General features: G+C 47.5%; 1 protein-coding gene across 3 annotated transcripts in view; it reads left to right on the top strand.

The window, feature by feature from the left end:
- The window catches only part of TTLL4 (tubulin tyrosine ligase like 4), a 42,374-nt gene extending 24,092 nt beyond the window's left edge, over positions 1 to 18,282 (top strand). The window contains exons 5-19 of one of the 3 annotated variants that reach the window (XM_078450868.2): positions 3,720 to 3,841; positions 4,276 to 4,386; positions 4,745 to 4,821; positions 5,520 to 5,711; positions 5,805 to 5,887; positions 6,112 to 6,240; positions 8,150 to 8,272; positions 8,572 to 8,670; positions 8,992 to 9,126; positions 9,520 to 9,687; positions 11,111 to 11,213; positions 11,902 to 12,112; positions 12,253 to 12,323; positions 12,726 to 12,811; positions 13,288 to 18,282. In XM_078450868.2, the coding sequence (XP_078306994.1) occupies positions 3,720 to 3,841; positions 4,276 to 4,386; positions 4,745 to 4,821; positions 5,520 to 5,711; positions 5,805 to 5,887; positions 6,112 to 6,240; positions 8,150 to 8,272; positions 8,572 to 8,670; positions 8,992 to 9,126; positions 9,520 to 9,687; positions 11,111 to 11,213; positions 11,902 to 12,112; positions 12,253 to 12,323; positions 12,726 to 12,811; positions 13,288 to 13,546 (1,969 nt within the window). In that variant the 3' untranslated portion in view covers positions 13,547 to 18,282. Of the gene's footprint in view, positions 1 to 3,719; positions 3,842 to 4,275; positions 4,387 to 4,744; positions 4,822 to 5,519; positions 5,712 to 5,804; positions 5,888 to 6,111; positions 6,241 to 8,149; positions 8,273 to 8,571; positions 8,671 to 8,991; positions 9,127 to 9,519; positions 9,688 to 10,513; positions 10,563 to 11,110; positions 11,214 to 11,901; positions 12,113 to 12,252; positions 12,324 to 12,725; positions 12,812 to 13,287 lie in introns of those variants that run through there. The other 2 variants (XM_078450869.2, XM_078450870.1) reach the window with 2 other exon arrangements.
- Positions 18,283 to 18,318: the final 36 nt, after the last annotated feature.

Genomic DNA, 18,318 nt, shown 5'->3' with positions numbered 1-18,318 from the left:
CGCCCACACTCAGCTTACTTTTGTCTGTGTCAGCTGTGCCTCAAATGAAGCAAAGAGGACAAGGAGCCTTCCATGCCTTGGTTGGTGCAGACCAGGCAGGCTGCGGCTCTGTGAGTGCGATGGTGGCAACGCCAGCACCAGTTTTGAAGCCCCAAACTAGCAAGGGGAGAGAACTGTTTGGAAAGAGAAGACACAGAACTAGAACTTTCTGTGAAGATGGATAGAAATCCTGTCCTAGGTAACCCTGAGTCTAGTGTTACTCAAAGCCTAACTGGTCCTCCTTCCAGAAAAACAAAGCCACATCTGGATGTTGACTTGAGGACCTCTGCTCTCCATAAGAGGAGGATAATTGACTTGGAGTCCCACCTTTTCCGTACTTAAGGGTGACCTGGGTTTGTCTTCAGGCCTACTTTGAGACAGCTGCACAGCCCTTTACTTAACCTTTCTGAATCATATACTGTAAAATTCACAAAAACAGTTTGCTCATAATTTGTTCACTGGTTAATTTAACTTCTACAAGATGTACAGACCTTCTTATCTATACAGGCTTAAAACATAGATTTTCAAACACATGGAGGTTGATGAATTCCAAACCACTTTGCATTTTAAGGATGACTAAAATCAGAAATACTTTGGGACTAGCTAAAATCATTTTTTCTGAATTGTGAGAGATTTATATATTTTATCTTATAGAAAAGTTGACAGTCATAGAAAGGTCATTGAAGACACTGTCTCTGTTTCTCTACCTAGCAATAGTTTATTGCCTTTTCTGTTTCATATTCTTTTTTGAAGAATCACTTAATTTAATATTTTTTTAATGTCCATTTATTTATTTTGAGAGCAAGAGAGCGTGAGTGGGGGGAAGAGCAGAGAGAGGAGAAAGAGAGAATCCCAAGCAGGCTTTGCACTCTCAGTGTAGAGCCCAACATGGGGCCCAGTCCCACAAACTACAAGACCATGACCTGAGCTGTAATCAAGAGACAGACACCCAACTGACTGAGCCACTCAGGTGCCACAAGAATCACTTAATTAAAAAAAAAAAAATTGGGGGGGCACCCGGGTGGCGCAGTCGGTTAAGTATCCAACTTCAGCTCAGGTCATGATCCACAGCTAGTGAGTTTGAGCCCCACGTCAGGCTCTGTGCTGAGAGCTCACTTGCTAGCTCGCTCTCTCTTTCAAAAAAATGAATACATGTTAAAAAAAAATTTTTTTTTAATTTGTTTTTTTAACGTGTATTTATTTTTGAGAGAGAGAGGCAGACTGCAAATGGGGGAGGAGCAGAAAGGGAAAGACACAATCGGAAGCAGGCTTCAGGCTCTGAGCTGTCAGCACAGAGTCTGATGTGGGGCTCGAACCCACAAACTGCACGATCATGACCTGAGCCGAAGACGGATGCTTAACTGATTGAGCCACCCAGGCTCTCCAAGAATCACTTAATTTTAGAGCTGGAGGTCATTAAAAGTCCAGTGTGTGTGTGTGTGTGTCTCTCTCTCTTTTTAATGTTTATTTATTTTTGAGAGAGGGAGAGACAGTGGAAGCAGGAGAGGAGCAGAAAGGGGGAGACACAGAATCTGAAGCAGGCTCCAGGCTCTGAGCTGTCAGCACAGAGCCCGACACGGGGCTCGAACCCGCAAAGTGTGAGATCATAACCTGAGCCGAAGTCGGATGCTTAACCTACTGAACCCCTCCGGTTTTTTTTTCAGATGTGAATATTGAGGACAGAGAAGTAACTGTTGCAGCGGCATAGTTTACTGCTAGCTCAGAAGCCAGGCCTCTTGAGGAGGCAGCTAACAAAGATTTTCTACCTTTTTTTTTTTTAATTAAACTTTTGATTTGGGGACAATTATAGATGCACATGCAGTTGTAAGAAATAATACAGAGAGATCCCCTGAACTCTTTACTCAGTTTTCCCCAGTGGTAATATTTGGCAAAGCTAGTACCATAGAGTACAATCAAGATATTAACCTTAGTGAAGATACAAGTATTTCCATCACTGCAGAAATCCCTCCTGTTGCCCTAATAGCCAAACCTCCCTCCCTCCTGTGCCTGTTTCCTCCTTAATGCTTGGCAACCACTAATTTGTTCTATAACTTTTTCACAAGTTGATTTCATCTTGATTTCATCAAGAGTATCATAAAAATAAGATGATTGCCATATGTAACTTTTTGGGATGGGCTTTTTTTTTTTTTTTAACTCCACATATTCTCTGCAGATTTATCCAGGTTGTTGCATGCATCGAGGTTGTTCATTCCTTTTTATTGCTGAGTAGTGTTCCATGGTGAGGATATGCCACAGTACATTTACCTGCTGAAGGATATTTGTACTTGGGTTATTTCCAGTTTGGGCTATTGGGAATAAAGCTTCTGTAAACCATCACATACATCTATTTTTTAAATTATTTATTTATTTTAAAAACGTTTATTTGTTGGGGCACCTGGGTTTTCAACAATCCTAAATTCTGATACTCAGTAAATTCAAAGCCTTTCAAGTAGACTGTTTTGGAAATGGGGAATTAAGAGTTGAGTTCAGTGACATTATTTCCTTGAGAATTAGTATTTAACGTGACCCAATAACATTCTTTAAAAATTCTTGATTTAAAATGCTGAAGTGTTTTACATATAGTGCCGATTTCTGGTGTGCTGTAAAATAACAGATAGAATGGCTGTTTAGAATCTAAAGGTTAATCTTAAATAGTAATGTTTGTGGATCATACCAACTCAGCAGAGAGAGTAATAACTATTTTTTCCACCCCCAATGCTATTTGAAGAAATGGTCTGCGTGTGTCAGCTTGTACCCAGTACATAGTTGAGGTGTTCATTTATTTGAGATCCCTTGAGATAGCCTTGGCTATCTTGGCTAGCCACTGTTGGAACAACAGTAGGGACTCAATAGCCCACTGCCCCAGATTCCCAGACCTGTGTTACCATACTGTTACATAAAAATCTGATACCACAAATCATTCCCAAAATGGAGAAAAGCACTAACTATTTGTGTATCTTCAGATTTAACTTACATATAAAATGTGCTAGAAGTATCACTCTTTTCTTTCGCTTTTTTTTCCTTTTTCTTTTTAAAACTCTGTTCCTCTTAGGTCTTTTCTGCTCTTCCTCCTTTTTAATTATTCTTATCAATTTTTTTCTCTCTTCTTTGTCTCTGTGTAGCATATTCCTCTTGCACGCACCCAGACCCATTACCCACTTGCAGAGCCACTCTTCAGGGGCTTCCCCTGCCTGTGACCTGTCACTAGAAATTTTGGAGCTGAATCACAGAAGGAAGTATTGGAAAATTTGGTCTTTAGGTGACATTTAATAGTGTGGCTTATGGGTTAGCCCTAGCACTTTATGGATTACTATTTGCAAAATAATTACTGAGCACTTGTCTTTGTAGAATCACAATTTAAAAGACAGCATCCCCAGGACTCCTGGGTGGCTCAGTTGGTTAAGTATCTGACTCTTGATTTTGGCTCAGGTCATGATCTCACAAGTGGTGAGATCGAGACCTGCATTGGGCTGCATGCCTCAAGCACAGAGTCTGCTTGGGATTCTCTCTCTCTCTCTCTCTCTCTCTCTCTCTCTCTCTGCCCCTCCTCTGCCTGTGCACTCTCTCACTCTCTCAAAATTAATAAAGACAGCACCCCGAAAGAAAGTATATGTCATTGTAACAGCACTCCACGGTTGTGGACTTCCCTTTCTCTACCATGTGTCTGTTTTTCATCCTAGGAGCTGTGCAGAGATTCTGACCAAACCCCTTTCCAATGAGAAAGTTGTCCGACCAGCTCTCATCTACAGTCTCTTTCCCAATGTGCCCCCTACCATCTATTTTGGCACCCGGGATGAGAGAGGTAAACCTGGCCAAGTGGCTAAGTCCATAAGTACCCCCAGGAGAAGGATGCTAGCAAAGTTAGGAGGAGTGGCAATAAGGTAGCAAGGGTTTTCCAGAGTGGCTTTTTTTGGCGCTCGGTACCTCACCTGGTTCACCAGCCTGATATGGGGAACTTTTCCTTGTCTGTCCTGAGCTGACCCTTGTCAGCCCCATAATCTCATGCCCCATTCTTGCCCTCTAGCCTTGTTTCTTCTCCCTTGCAATCTCCCTCCTTTCTGTGTTCCTCAACCCTGTGTAGCCCCCCTTACTCCACAAAGGACTTCTCCTTTGAAACTTTGGCCTGGAACAATACTTAGTGGCTTGTCTACCTAGGTGAAATTGAGCAACAGTGCCACCTTTTTCCTCTTCTCATCCTGACTCGTGTTCTTCTTCACCCCCATCCCTTTTCCCCAGTGGAGAAACTTCCCTGGGAGCAGAGGAAGCTGCTCCGGTGGAAGATGAGCACAGTGACCCCCAACATTGTCAAGCAGACCATTGGACGGTCCCACTTCAAAATCAGCAAAAGTGAGTCACCTGCCTTAATGCAAGCCTGTTCTTTGCCCCAACAGATGGTCTTAGGTAGGAGGAGAGCCCTAGTTACCTCCTGATATGTGGGGACCCTGTCCTGAAGTTTCCAACCTCAGAGGAAGACCTAGCTCTGAACTCCTTCTGGGCTGGAGCCTGTTCCTCAAAATTAGAAGACAAGGAGCCGTTGTTCTATTCCTGACCCCAGAGCCTCGTGTAGGACAGCTCCATGGCGACTCTCAGAAAACTGGGTCTGGGAGCTGTGCCCAGGCCCAGTGGTATTTCTGGGGCCTCTGAGCCTCTCCATCCCAAGGACTGAGCTGCTAACAGAACTGACTCCCCGATGTGCCCTCTGTAGGAAACGATGACTGGCTGGGCTGCTGGGGTCATCACATGAAGTCTCCTAGTTTCCGAACCATTCGGGAGCATCAGAAGGTAGGGGTCCTTTCTGGGGAGCAGGCGGGAGGAGGTCAGTGTTGGGAACAAGGAAAGAGGGGGGTGGCCGTGGAGAAGCCAGGAAGGTGTCTAGAGGAGCAGAGGCAGTGCTGGAGGAGGGTGCGGTGGGACCCTCACAGACCGCGCACCTCTAGCGGTGCAGGGGCGGTGTTCTGGGCAGTTTTAGACTGCCCGAGACACTTTTCCCTCTAATGTGTCTGGAGGTGCAGCACCTGTTTCCATTGATCATGTTTCTCCTGTAACTGCTGCGCGTCACCTCCACTCCCCCAAGCTGAATATGCATAAAGAGGGTGCTGGTCTAATGTTGAAACAAAGGAGTCCCTTGCCCCCAGACTTAATGAAGGCCATGTGCTTTCCTGTCTTTGTCCTACAGGCTGTCATGGCAAAAGACTTAAAACACCTTTTTCTTTGCACTTATCTGACTTAATCACTATTGTGCGGCTGTTCGTGAACTATCAACTCCTTGAGAGCACTACATTTTGGTGTGTTTTGTGTGTGCTTTCGTCATCTTTTGGTACTTATGTAACTGAGTACTTTCCATTAGATGGTGATGGTAAGATGGATCAAGGGCTCATGCTGTCATTTAAGGAAATTGGAACGGTACCATGAGTCTTGCTCTCTTCCTCGTGGCCTCACCAGGGCCATCCCCCTGCTCTCACCCTTTGTCCCTTCTGTAGCTAAACCACTTCCCAGGTTCATTCCAGATTGGGCGAAAGGACCGACTGTGGCGGAACCTGTCTCGCATGCAGAGCCGCTTTGGCAAGAAGGAGTTCAGCTTCTTCCCCCAGTCCTTCATCCTGCCTCAGGATGCCAAGCTCCTGCGCAAAGCTTGGGAGAGCAGCAGCCGCCAAAAGTGGATTGTTAAGCCGGTGAGTGGATCACAGTGGGTGGTAGGAAAAAATGGGGAACAGTGGTGTATTGGGCCGGGAGCACATCTCGTCTCCTTTCCACTTGATTTCTAGCCAGCGTCAGCTCGAGGCATCGGCATCCAGGTCATTCACAAGTGGAGTCAGCTCCCCAAGCGAAGGCCTCTCCTGGTACAGAGGTGAGCCTGTCTCTAGCTCACATCTGGCTCCCCATTCTCCCATCTCCTCAACCTGGAGATTCCCTGTTTATAGTGTTCTTCTGTCCTGTGTCCTCCCAGCCAAAGACCTCCTTCGCCAAATGTTTTAAGGTCTTTATCCCAGGGACTGTTCGCTGGCTTTTGCCATTTTATCCTGAGCCCTGTCTCATTGGTCATGTCCCTGAAGCTGGCCTTTCCTCATGTAGGTATCTACACAAACCCTACCTCATCAGCGGCAGCAAGTTTGATCTGCGAATCTATGTTTACGTCACCTCCTACGATCCTCTGCGGATTTACCTCTTTTCAGATGGACTCGTCCGCTTCGCCAGTTGCAAGTATGTGGTAGTGGTGAGGCCGCATCCTGACTCCTCTGGGGGGTTTGTTTTCCTGAAAGAGAGGGAAAAACTGGAGGATGCTGAGCAGAAAAAACACACTTTGGTAGTTTGGGTTAACAAGAGAGAAGGAGGAGGGTATTTGGAAAACCCAGTCTTCTTTTCCTTCCTTGTGTCTCCTTTTACATGGAATGCTTCATTTCTTTTTTTCTTTTTTCTTTTTTTTTAAATTTTAATGTTTATTTTCTTTTTTCTTTTTTTTTTTTTTTTTAAATTTTTTTTTTCAACGTTTTTAATTTATTTTTGGGACAGAGAGAGACAGAGCATGAATGGGGGAGGGGCAGAGAGAGAGGGAGACACAGAATCGGAAACAGGCTCCAGGCTCCGAGCCATCAACCCAGAGCCCGACGCGGGGCTCGAACTCACGGACCGCGAGATCGTGACCTGGCTGAAGTCGGACGCTTAACCGACTGCGCCACCCAGGCGCCCCTTAATGTTTATTTTCAAGAGAGGGAGAGAGAGAGACAGAGCATGAGCAGGGGAGGGGCAGGCAGAGAGAGGGGACACAGAATCTGAAGCAGGCTCCAGGCTCCGAGCGGTCAGCACAGAGCCCAACATGGGGCTTGAACTCACAAACTGTGAGATCATGACCTGAGCTGAAGTCAGATGCTTTACCGACGGAGCCACCCAGGCGCCCCATGGAATGCTTCATTTCTGACACTTCTGGTCACGAAATGCATTGGGGCTTTTTCTAAACCACATGAGGCAGTTCTCTGAGACACTGGCTGGGTACCTGCAATTTAACTCTTGCCACTGTCCAGCCCCCAGAGCATCCAGTCCTCCAGGTTGGGGCTCATTCTCACAAGGTTGCCTCTTCCTCCTGCTTCAGACACCAGTCATAAGTCCATGTGCCACCTATGCATCTGACAACCGGTGTGCTATTAGTCAGAGGTTCCTGGGACCCCCTTCTCAGGTTCCATTAATTTGCCAGAGAAGCTTACCATAAAAGGAGATGGTAAAGTTTGATTATAGATTAATATCCAGACAAAGCAAGGTGTCAGAGGAGACAAGGCACAGAGCTTCCCTGCCTCTCTGGATACCAATCTCCCAGCACGCCCCACGTGCTTACCCACCCAGAACCTGAACCCCTTACTTATAGAGTTTTTATGGGGGCTTCATCACATACACATGATTGATCATCAGTTCTGTTTTTAGCCTTTCTCCCTCTTAAGAGAATGGGGGGCGGGGTCGAAGATTTCAAGCTTTGGTCTATCTGGTGATCAGACCCTATCCAGGAACCCACCCAAAGTCACCTCATTAGAACAAAAGACCCTTTTGTCGCCTAGGAAATTACAAGGGTTTCAGGAGGTATGTGTCAGGAACTGGGGTCAAAGACCATATATGAGAACAAAAGATGCTTCTAGTGCTCTTATTACTGAGGAATTCTTAAGGGTTTTGGTAGCTCTGTGCCAGGAACCAGGGGCAGGGACACAGAGGTCAGTTTCTTATAAATCGTGTTGTCACTTGGGGACTAGGAAATGAGAAAGTTCTCTACCTCATTGAATGTGGGTTGGGTCTTCCTGCAGGACCAAGGTGGGGATGAAGGAGAGGAGTCCCACATCCCTTGCCCTATACTTCTCTTCCACTTGGCTGTTCATCTGTATCCCTTGTCATCTCCTTTTATAAGCAACTAGTCAACATAAGTAAAAGTTTTCCTGAGTTTTGTGAGCTGCTCATGATAAAAGAGCTGTGGTATTTTAGAAACCTTACTGACGGATATACTTCTCAGACTCTCGTGCATCTGAAAAGATCTGTCCACTTGTCCTTTACCTCCTCAGGATTTGGGAAATGTTTGGACCCTTGTCTGCCTGCCATCTCTCTATCTTACCTCTGCCTTTTTCCTCACTCCCAGGTATTCCCCTTCCATGAAGAGCCTTGGCAACAAGTTCATGCACCTGACCAACTACAGTGTCAATAAGAAGAATGCCGAGTACCAGGCCAATGCAGATGAAACGGCCTGCCAGGGCCACAAATGGTACCCAGGCTGGGCCCCCATGAAGTGGAGGCCTAGAGGGGCACAAGGTTCTAGCCTTTGGGGAGGTTCAAGGGGATGGTGAGCGGAGTATTGATGTAAAGCCCAAAGGTTACTTAAACACTGGGCAGTTCAGAATTGGTCTGTTTGCATCTACGCTCCTTTCTTTCTTAATTGAAAACCTCAAAAGAAGAGATGTGGAGAAAACACCTTTGGACCTCTTACTCCTTTTTCTTTCTCTTTCCTTGATCACTCATTCATCGAATATAACCCCAAATACTACCCCCGTCCCACCCTTGCAGGGCACTGAAGGCCTTGTGGAACTACCTGAGCCAGAAGGGAATCAATAGCGATGCCATCTGGGAGAAGATAAAGGATGTTGTTGTCAAAACCATCATCTCGTGAGTCACACTGCCACCCTGGGTGCAAGGCCTGCCACTGGATCCCCTTTTCTTATGGGCCTCCACGCTGCTGTGTCCTAGACATTGACCACGCTGTGTGTCAGTTTCTGAGGACGGGCAGTAGGAGGGAGTGGATAGAGTTCTGCTCTTCTACTGAACTTCCTCTCCAGAAGCTGGCGCTGGATCAGAGGCGTCTCTTGGGAGCTGCTTTTCCTGGGTTACTTCTGTTCTCCCATCTCTGGGCAACTCCCCTGGCAGGGCGGCCTGTGTAGGGCCCTCTGGGAAGAGCTGGGCTGAATACTTGCTCTTCCCTGTGACCAGGTCAGAACCCTATGTGACCAGCCTGCTGAAGATGTACGTGCGGCGGCCCTATAGCTGCCACGAGCTCTTTGGTTTTGACATCATGCTGGATGAGAACCTCAAGCCCTGGGTCCTAGAGGTCAACATTTCCCCAAGGTAAGTGGGATTCTCAGGGCCCTGAGTAGAACTCTTCTGTAGCTCCGTGATCCTCTACCCCTTTGCCCCCCATGCCTTGCTGACTTTGGGAAGACCTCTCCTTCACTAGAATTTGTGTTTTCCCTTCATGGTCTGTTTTTCTCATTCACTCATTCTTTGCCATTATCTCAAGAGTCTTTGAGGATGGAGAGAGATTGTTAAAAGTTACTCTTTTCAACTTGATCCCTACTGCATGCTTTTGCCCTAGCGGATGAAGGTCATGGCCAGGAACCCCCCCTGAGTGAGGTTATTCACTATCTGTGGGGCAAGAAGTCCCCCATGATGATGCACATGAGTTGGGGAGGCAGTGAGTAAATGGGGCTAGCCCTAACTTGGGTGCATAACCAGAAACAGTTTTACTGCTCTTTGTACCCTTTCCCAAAGCCTCCACTCCAACTCTCCATTGGACATCAGCATCAAAGGCCAGATGATCCGTGACCTTCTGAACCTGGCAGGCTTTGTTCTGCCCAACACAGAGGATATGGTTTCCAGCTCCAGCAGCTCTAGCAGCTCCAGCACCAGGTCAGCCTCCCTGCTTGGCTGTGGCTTGCCTGGCAGCATGAACAGCCCCATGGTGACTGTGGGAAGGGATGATGTCTGGGCGCCCCCTCCTGATGGTCTCCTTTGCGACTCAGTCTGCCCCCACAGTCTATCCACACACCTTTCCCACATCAGTGCCCCTCAAAAGCGTGTCTGGTTATCTTGTTCCCAGCTCAGGAATCTCCAACAGGGTGTGGGGAATCAGCTTTGAACTCCTCACAGGCACATTGGAGGCCACAGCCTCCTTTTCCCAGGTGCCCCTCCCTCTACTCCTCCCCCTGGCTCCTGTGCTCTGACAAATCAATCGCTCATAGGACCTCAAAGTTGGAAGGATCCTTAAGGATCAGTGAATTGAGTCTCCCCCCTGCAATGTATATGGCTTCTCGCTGTCCTCCCATAGTATCCCCTCCTCCGCTCATTGGGATTCTTCCTCCTGAAGTTCCCCTCAGTCAGACCTCCCTGTTGTGACCTCAGCCATCCATGAGAGCCTAGCTGAAGACAGAATCTTCATGAAGCCAGCCCTACATGGGCTTTCTCCACCATAGCCCCACACCACTTGGAACCACTCTTGAGGAAAGGGAGCTAGTATTTAGTTGGTACCTGCTGTGTGTAAGGAGAATCCTGTAACTTATCTCCACAACAACCCCATGAGGTTGGTATTAAGTATCCTCAGTTTACAGATGAGGAAACTGAAAATCACTGGGGTTAAGTAGCCCACCCATGGTTATTCAGCTACAAAGTGGTAGAGCTGGGATTCCAATCCTGATTTGCTAGGAACAAAACTTGCTTTCCCCACCATGCCTTGCAGACTCCTGTTTGGCTCTGTGCTGTGGTTGTCATTTGACACCTGCCGTCTTGTGAGTATTTTGGAGGCTATCTTTGTGTCTCTCAGCGGTAATCATAGTAATGTGGATGAGGAAACTGTGGTACAGGGAGGTCATGTGATTTGCCCAGGATAACACAGCCAGTAGGGCTGAGCTGGGTACTTAGGAAGTGTCCACCAAATGAAACTGAAGTATCCAATAATTATTTGGTGTTGGGGGGGGGGTCCTCTTTTTTTTTTTTTTTTTTTGTTTAACTACTGAAATGCAACCTAATGAGGTACCTTATACTCTTTCAGTTTTCCATGGTAATTGATCTTTGGACGCCCAGACAGGGTATTGTGGTGTGATCTATTCAAGTAACAAATATTTCTCTAAACTTCTTTGTCTTCTCTTGAGAAGGATGTGACTCCATCCAACAAACCACTTAACCTTGGTGCCCTAGTGAGTCCCCTGACCCTGACCAAGAGTATCTTCCTTCTCCAGTTAAGCTAAGGGTCCTGGGATGGACCCTCTCTCCTCATGTCTTCAGGATGTGAAGCTGCTGACCTTACCCTTTGCTTCTTTTCCATCCATTGCCTTAGCCTGCCCAGCTCCCCCAGGGACAAATGTCGAATGACCCCAGAACATTTCACTGCACAGAAGATGAAGAAAGCCTATTATCTGACCCAGAAAATTCCTGATCAGGTAGGAGATTACACACACACACACACACACACACACACACACACACACACACACCGAGTGCCAACAGAAAGTTTCCTCAGTCAAATATTTGGGACCCTAAGGCGACCGGTTTTCCCTTTCCCTAGGACAGGGTTTCCTAACCCTGGTCCATGATCCCTTGGTGTGCAGAGATCTGCTGGCTTATGTGTCGTTCCAGGAGAGAGTTGATGGCCTCTATCACATGGTCAAGAACCACTGCTCTTAGCAAAATGCTATACTAGCCATCCCTTGTTGTCAGAGCCATAGATCCTTTGGGTTTCTTTCCTTGAGGTGCGTTGAGCCCCTAGGAGGGTTGACATCTTCTCAGAGCAGATGAGGGAGCCAAATATGACAGTAGCAGACAAAAGGCTGCTACCAAATCAGAGTTGTTGGATTCTGCTCCTGACTCCAGCCAGCAAACCTCTTAAAATCTCTGTGTCCCAGAGGCTCCCCTACCTGGACCAATGGCGTCTTCCCCAGACAGCAAAGCTCAGTAGGCTTGGGAATAGACGAGTTCCAGAGATGACCCACTAGTCGGTCTTGGTGCTGCCTTGGGAGTCCTGGAGCCTAGGACCTCAGAACTGTACTCACTGTCCCCAGCTTCTGGATTCTTTGCCTCCAGCTCACACTCTCTGTCACGCCCTCTTCCTCTCTGTTCTTTGGGCCTTAGGACTTTTATGCGTCTGTGCTGGATGTCCTGACACCAGATGATGTTCGGATTCTGGTTGAGATGGAAGATGAGTTTTCTCGCCGCGGTCAATTTGAACGAATTTTTCCTTCTCGAATCTCCTCTCGCTATCTCCGCTTTTTTGAGCAGCCACGATATTTCAACATTCTCACCACCCAGTGGGAACAGAAGTACCATGGCAACAAGCTCAAAGGTGATGTGTCCTCCCTACCCACAGGAGGCCATGTTTAGTGAGTGATTAAATCTCAGTAGACCAAGAAATGGGCCTCCCTGGCAAGAATTGACCAGTTGATTCCACCCTCTTAAGTCCCACCCCTGCTAATCTTGTCCTAGGAGTAGATCTGCTTCGGAGTTGGTGCTACAAAGGGTTCCACACAGGAGTTGTCTCTGATTCTGCTCCAATGGTGAGTGACACCGTTGCGGGGGAGGAGACAAATTCAGTCAGTCCCTCACTCCACCTGAAGAGTGCAGCGAGAGTTGGATGGAGATCTAGACCTTCTCACTTCTCCCCTAGGCCTTGTCTCTGTGTCTCATGACTCTTCCTTCCAAGGGAGTAATGGCCTCCGGGACTCCCTGGATGCCTTTCTTTCAAGGGCCAAGAGTGCTTTGTAGTGTCAACTTCTTGCCTGAATCTGGAAAGAACAGAGATTTTTGTCCCAGATGGGCCCATGCTTGAAGGGTAGGGAAGAGGAGAGCCCCATGGTCACTCAGTGCTCCATAGAGCTGGGAAAGAGTCCCAAGACCCCAAACACTCCCTCCTGACTTCTGCCTAGCCCTTTTGACCTCACTGCTTCCTTTGCTTTTAGTGGTCTCTCCCAACATCACTTCTGACTGTCCCAAAGGGTGATGTGGCGCTCAGTGCTTTCAACAAATCAGAGACTGGCAAGCTGGGGTGAGTGCTGTCTGAGCAAGGGAACGGTGTTGGATGTGAGTTCAAGGAGTTTTCTTCTTCCTCCCTTCCCAGATTATGAGAAGATCAGCATTCTCCAACTGGGGGTTGGTGGGATATGCAGCCACATATGGGATATGCGTATCACAATAGGCAGCCAGTGTCCTCTGCCTGGTGACTCCCCTTCTGCCCAGCAAAGCTGAGCTGGAGCATGGGGTTACCTGCAGACACAGCCCCTCTTAGCCGTGCTCACTAGCTGTGGGCTCCTTGAACCTTCCTTCTCTCACACATTCATATTTGCACCAAGCTCTCTAGCCTTCAGATAAAGAAGGTGTATTTTACCATTATTTGTATCTTCGTATAATCATGGTCTGTAGCGCCATAGTGTTGTGAATGTCTGGTCCAGACTCTAAAGACAAATCGTAGGCTGAAGTCTCAGCCACATAGCCATCTCTTTCTTTTCCCACCTGCTTCTTCAGAAAACACAGCTTCTCTGAGGGAAGCATACCACTCTCTGAAGATGGGACCATGCCCAAGCCCAAGAAGACCCAAGCTGGCCATTCTTCTCTTCCCAGAAAACCCAGTTCTTCCAGGGACAGTGAGGATACCAGCAAAGAGCCCAGCCTCTCCACCCAGATGTTGCCTCTGATCAAGTACTCTGGGCAGACTTTGAGACTCTCTGCTTCCCCCACCTCCCAGTCAACCGGTGACTCACTCCTGGCTGCTGTGAGCCCATGACTGGCCTCTCTCCATTAGCCCCTGCCTAGGAGCACCGGTGTTAGCTACCTCATGGGAATTGGCTGGCTGGCCAGCCAGCCTGAGCCCCGGCCCCTTCCTCAAAGTATTTTTTTGAAGTGGTTGAATTGCAGAAATGGGTTTCTGAAGGGCTGGAGGGGTGGTGGGAATGGGGAGAAGGTGAGGAAGGTTCACTGGCTGGTACCTCATATCCCAGCAGAGAAGCCACTGATGGCCACTCAGCCTTATAAAGCAGGGTTTGGTTTCTAACTTCAGAGAGCCACGTGTGGTTTGTGTGAGGCCTTGGTGCTGTGAATGAGTTACAGCTCTGGAGGAAAAAACACATCGAACATATTTGGGCCTGAAGTCCTTTGCCTGTAATTGAGGAGGTCCCTCCGAAGGTCCTTATCTCCTCAGGTCTCCCCACCACCCTCTTCCCCACACTGTGCCCCGAGGAGCCACTTTGAGAAACCTTCTGACCTCCTCAGTAGACAGGCAGGGAGAGGCCATACGTGATGAACCCATTTCCTGTCATCCTAGTCTTTAGGGGCTTCATATTTCCTTTCATATACCCACCAGCCAATAGCCCTGAGTCTGTTCTGACCTCACATCACTACCTGTTCAACCTTCTAGACTTCTTTGTCATGAATGTTAGCTCTTCGCTATCTGTGAGGTGAGAGGTCTTGAGCTTTGTGAATTTCCTGTGGCCCCGGTGAAGGAGCCCAGGTAATCCCAGTTGCTGTTGTCTGTGTCTACACATCAAAAGACACAACCCAGGGGCCGGGCGGAAGGAGCTGCGATTTCCCCACAACACACAGGAAGTTGTGGGTTCTTACCTCCTTCACTGATTAGCGGGGTCTAGCTCACAGGCCACCAGGCAAGCAGAGTCTGGGGGCATGGCCGGTGGGTTGCAGGAGCAGTCACCATTGTAGAATGGCCTTCTAGTCAGACCGCTGACGAAACTCTTGTACTCTTCACTGAATCTACCTCCCTCCCCAAGACTCCGTAAACAGCGAGTGTTCAATAAACGTTGACTGAGCGAACTGTGAGTACAAAGAACACGAACACCTGAACCAGAAGTTCTCCTCTCTGTGCTGGGGCCCAGTGATGCCCAGGGGAAGCACGCGGTGGGATAGTGGATCAGAAAGGTGGTTTTCACTTGAACTATGGTTTCTCCTCAACTCAACCCAGCACTTACTGGTAGCTGCTCACTCCTTCCTGGGCCCTGTGGTCTCTTCACTTCAGTTGTCTAGCAGCTGTGCCCAACATGAATCCACCTGGCCCCAGGCTCTTTGCCTTTATTCTCTCTGAATTTCATAAGGATGATTACCCTGCTTCGTGGCTTACGGAGTTCTAAGTGGTGAGTTGGGATGGAGCCATGGAAAAGTCACTGAGAGGCCTGACTGGGTTCAAGGCCATGCAATAGATGGCTGCGCTGGTCAGTCTGAAGGCCATGTTGACAATTGTGAAGAAAGCTTTGTGACAAGGTCCTGAGATATTACCTGCTGCTCAGTAGCAAGGACTTCAAAGTCAGGCCCAGCAGGAGAGGCCCTGGCGGTCCTTAAATCTGTTCTGATAGAATTGAAGCCAGCTCTGTCCTGTGCCACCTTAGTGCAGTACTCCACTGCAGTGTCAAAACCTTGTGATGAGGGCAGTCAGCGGCCTTCCTAAGAAAACTGGCCACCTGCGTAAGTACTTTTGTGGTGGCTGGTCTGGTGCAAGGGCTTGGCTGTGGAGGCCTGGCTGAGCTGGTTTATTCTTTGGAAACTAGCTTCAGTTCTGTGGCCTGCCAGCTGAGAATCCCCAGAAGGCATAACCAGTGCACTGACATCCCTGTAACTGGAGAGGGGACCAGCATTGCAGCATCATGGGATAAGGAGTGGGAGGGGAGCTTACTAAGTTAAATAGGTAATGAAAATAAGTGTCCGTAATAGTTTAAAACGTGTTTATGCATACATTATTTTTTTTTTTAATGTTTTTACTTTTGAGGGAGAGAGAGAAAGCATGAGTGGGGGAGAGGCCGAGAGAGAGGGAGACACAGAATCTGAAGCTGGCTCCCGGCTCTGAGCTGTCAGCACGGAGCCCAACGCAGAGCTCCACCTCATGAACAGTAAGATCATGACCGAACCGAAGTCGGATGCTTAACTGACTGAGCCACACAGGCACCCTTATACATACATTATTTTTAGTTTCCATCCTATTACAATCTCTGAAGGTGTGGTGTTTTGCCACATGGGACAAAGGAATGGGGATTATAATCCCCCATCACCCTTGAGAGAAAAAAAATCTTGCTTAAGCATTCAGCATACATGTTTAGCAATGAACACCTGTGTTAAGGTATTCAGCTCAATAAGGACTTTGGGAGAAGTAAGATTTGTTGAACGCTTAAATCTGGAGGTGTAGTAGGATAAATGTCAGAACATGCCCGCTGCTTTTTTTAAATTGATAAGTCCCTGTTTGGAGACGGAATGGAATGTTCCGTAGTCAAGAAATGAAGCACAAGATATTTCTGGATCAGTGGAGTAGGGATTTGGGGTGGGGGCATAGAAGGTAGTCACTATTCCTGTTTACTTCAGATTCACTCAGGATTGATCAGAAACTGATTTAGAATGAATACCAATGAAGAATAGTGGTGTTGTGATAGGAAGAGAGCATGGACCTTGTAATCTGACCTTGGGTTCTTTTTTTTTTTTTTCTTAAGTTTATTTTTGAGAGGGAGCACGAGCAGGGGAGGGGCAGAGAGAGAATACCAAGCAGGCTGTGCACTGTCAGCACGGAGCCCATTGCAGGGCTCAAACTCATGAACTGTGAGATCATGACCTGAGCTGAAATTGAGTTGGACACTTAACCAACTGAGCTATCCAGGCACCCCTGACGTTGGGTTCTAATTTCAGTTCTGCTGTGTGACCTTGGGCATGTCATCTAACTTTTTAAAGTCAGGGTTTTTTTAATAATTTTTTTCATGTTTACTTTTTTTACATTTATTTTTGAAAGAGGGAGCACAAGTTGCGGAGGGGCAGAGAGGGAGACAATCCTAAGCAGGCTCCAGGCTCTGATCTGTCAGCACAGAGCCCAATGCGGGGCTCGAACCCACAAACCGTGAGATCATGACCTGAGCCGAAGCCAGATGCTTCACTTCAGCCCACTTCAGATTCTGTGTCTCCCTCTCTCTGCCCCTCCCCACTCACGTTCTGTCTGTCAAAAATAAACATTAGAAAATAAATAATATGAAAATAATACCTACATTAAGCATTACAAATATGTGAAGTATTCAGTCCTATCCCAAGAGAAACTAATTAAAAAGGGACAGCAAAGGGTGCCTGGGTGGCTCAGTTGGTTAAGCGTCCATCTCTTGATCTCAGCTCAGGTCTTGATCTCAGCATCATGAGTTCAAAGCCCCACATTGGGCTTTGCCCTGGGCATGAAGCCTATTTTTAAAAAGAGCAAGGGAGCAATGGGGACCTGGTGGATGGAAAGGGGGAGGAGCAGGGTACAGAGAGTAGGAGACCTTGAACTGGAGCCAAAGAGCAGGTGCACCAACCCAACAGCTGTGCCAAGAGACTGTTGTTACAGGTGCATTCGTCTGGTTTTATGCTATTTACTTGTTGATGGTGATTGTCCCTGTCATGATAGCTTAACAACACACTCAGTTGCCCTCTGGGGCCATCCATCCACTGGGCCAGTGGAGGCAGGGGATAATCCGGCACATGGTATTGCCATGCCCCTCTCAGCTGAATTAGTTGTACAATGAAGGTGGTCACCACAGACAACTGGGGGACCTCCCCTCCTTGTTTTCTTTAGAATTGTCCTTTAAGAGTTTTAAGTTTTAGCTGTGTACTTGGTGAATCCCCCAACTGTTTTGAGACTTAGAAACATTGGCAGTTTCAGAGATGTATAGCTGAGGGACCCCATTTCCTGCCACTTGTGATTCTGATCCAGCCTCTCAAGCCTTGGCCTTTTAGACAACCCTCTCCACCACAGAGTTTGCACCTTCATTAATGTCCAGGGATCAACAGATGCTCTTTTTAAAATTTTTTTTTAATGTTCTTATTTACTTTTGAAGGAGAGAGAGAGAGAGCATGAGTGGGGGAGGAGCAGAGAGAGAGGGAGACACAGAATTCGAAGCAGGCTCCAGGCTCTAAGCTGTCAGCACAGAGCCCGATGGGGGGCTTGAACCCACAAACTGTGAGATCATGACCTGAGCCGAAGCCAGACGCTCAACCGTCTGAGCCACCCAAGCACCCCGATAGATGCTCTTTTGACCTGACCTTTCATCAGTTTTGGAGCAATGAAAGCTGCAAGCGATCTTACATTGCTCTTGACAGATTTCTCACGTAAATGAAAGAATACAAGAAGGATCAATAGTTATTTTCTAAAGCCCATTTGTGCCTTTATTGTAATGGACTAGGACACAATGCTAGGGACTAATTTTGAAAAGATACAAGTTTCAATCAGTGAAGTGAGGAGACCAAAGCATACCTCATATAGTAGTTACGAGGTTTAAATGAGGGGAAAATGTATGTAAAACGCTTGGCAAAGTGATAACATATATAGTGCAGATTTCAAATGGATTCTAGGGGCACCTGGGTAGCTCAGTTGAGTGTCTGACTTTGGCTCAGGTCATGATCTCGCTATTCATGAGTTCGGGCCCCACATCAGGCTTGCTGCTCTCAGTGGAGAGCCTGGATCTCGGTCCCTTCCCTGCTTGCACTCTCTCTCTCAAATATAAACATTAAAAAGTAATAAAATGGATTCTAAAATAACACCACCAAAAA

This window comes from Panthera onca, chromosome C1, assembly GCF_046562875.1.
Source record: "Panthera onca isolate mPanOnc1 chromosome C1, mPanOnc1 haplotype 2, whole genome shotgun sequence".
NCBI lineage: Eukaryota > Metazoa > Chordata > Mammalia > Carnivora > Felidae > Panthera > Panthera onca.
The sequence above is the reverse complement of the archived record's forward strand: the minus strand, read 5'-3'. Positions and strand labels throughout refer to the sequence as shown.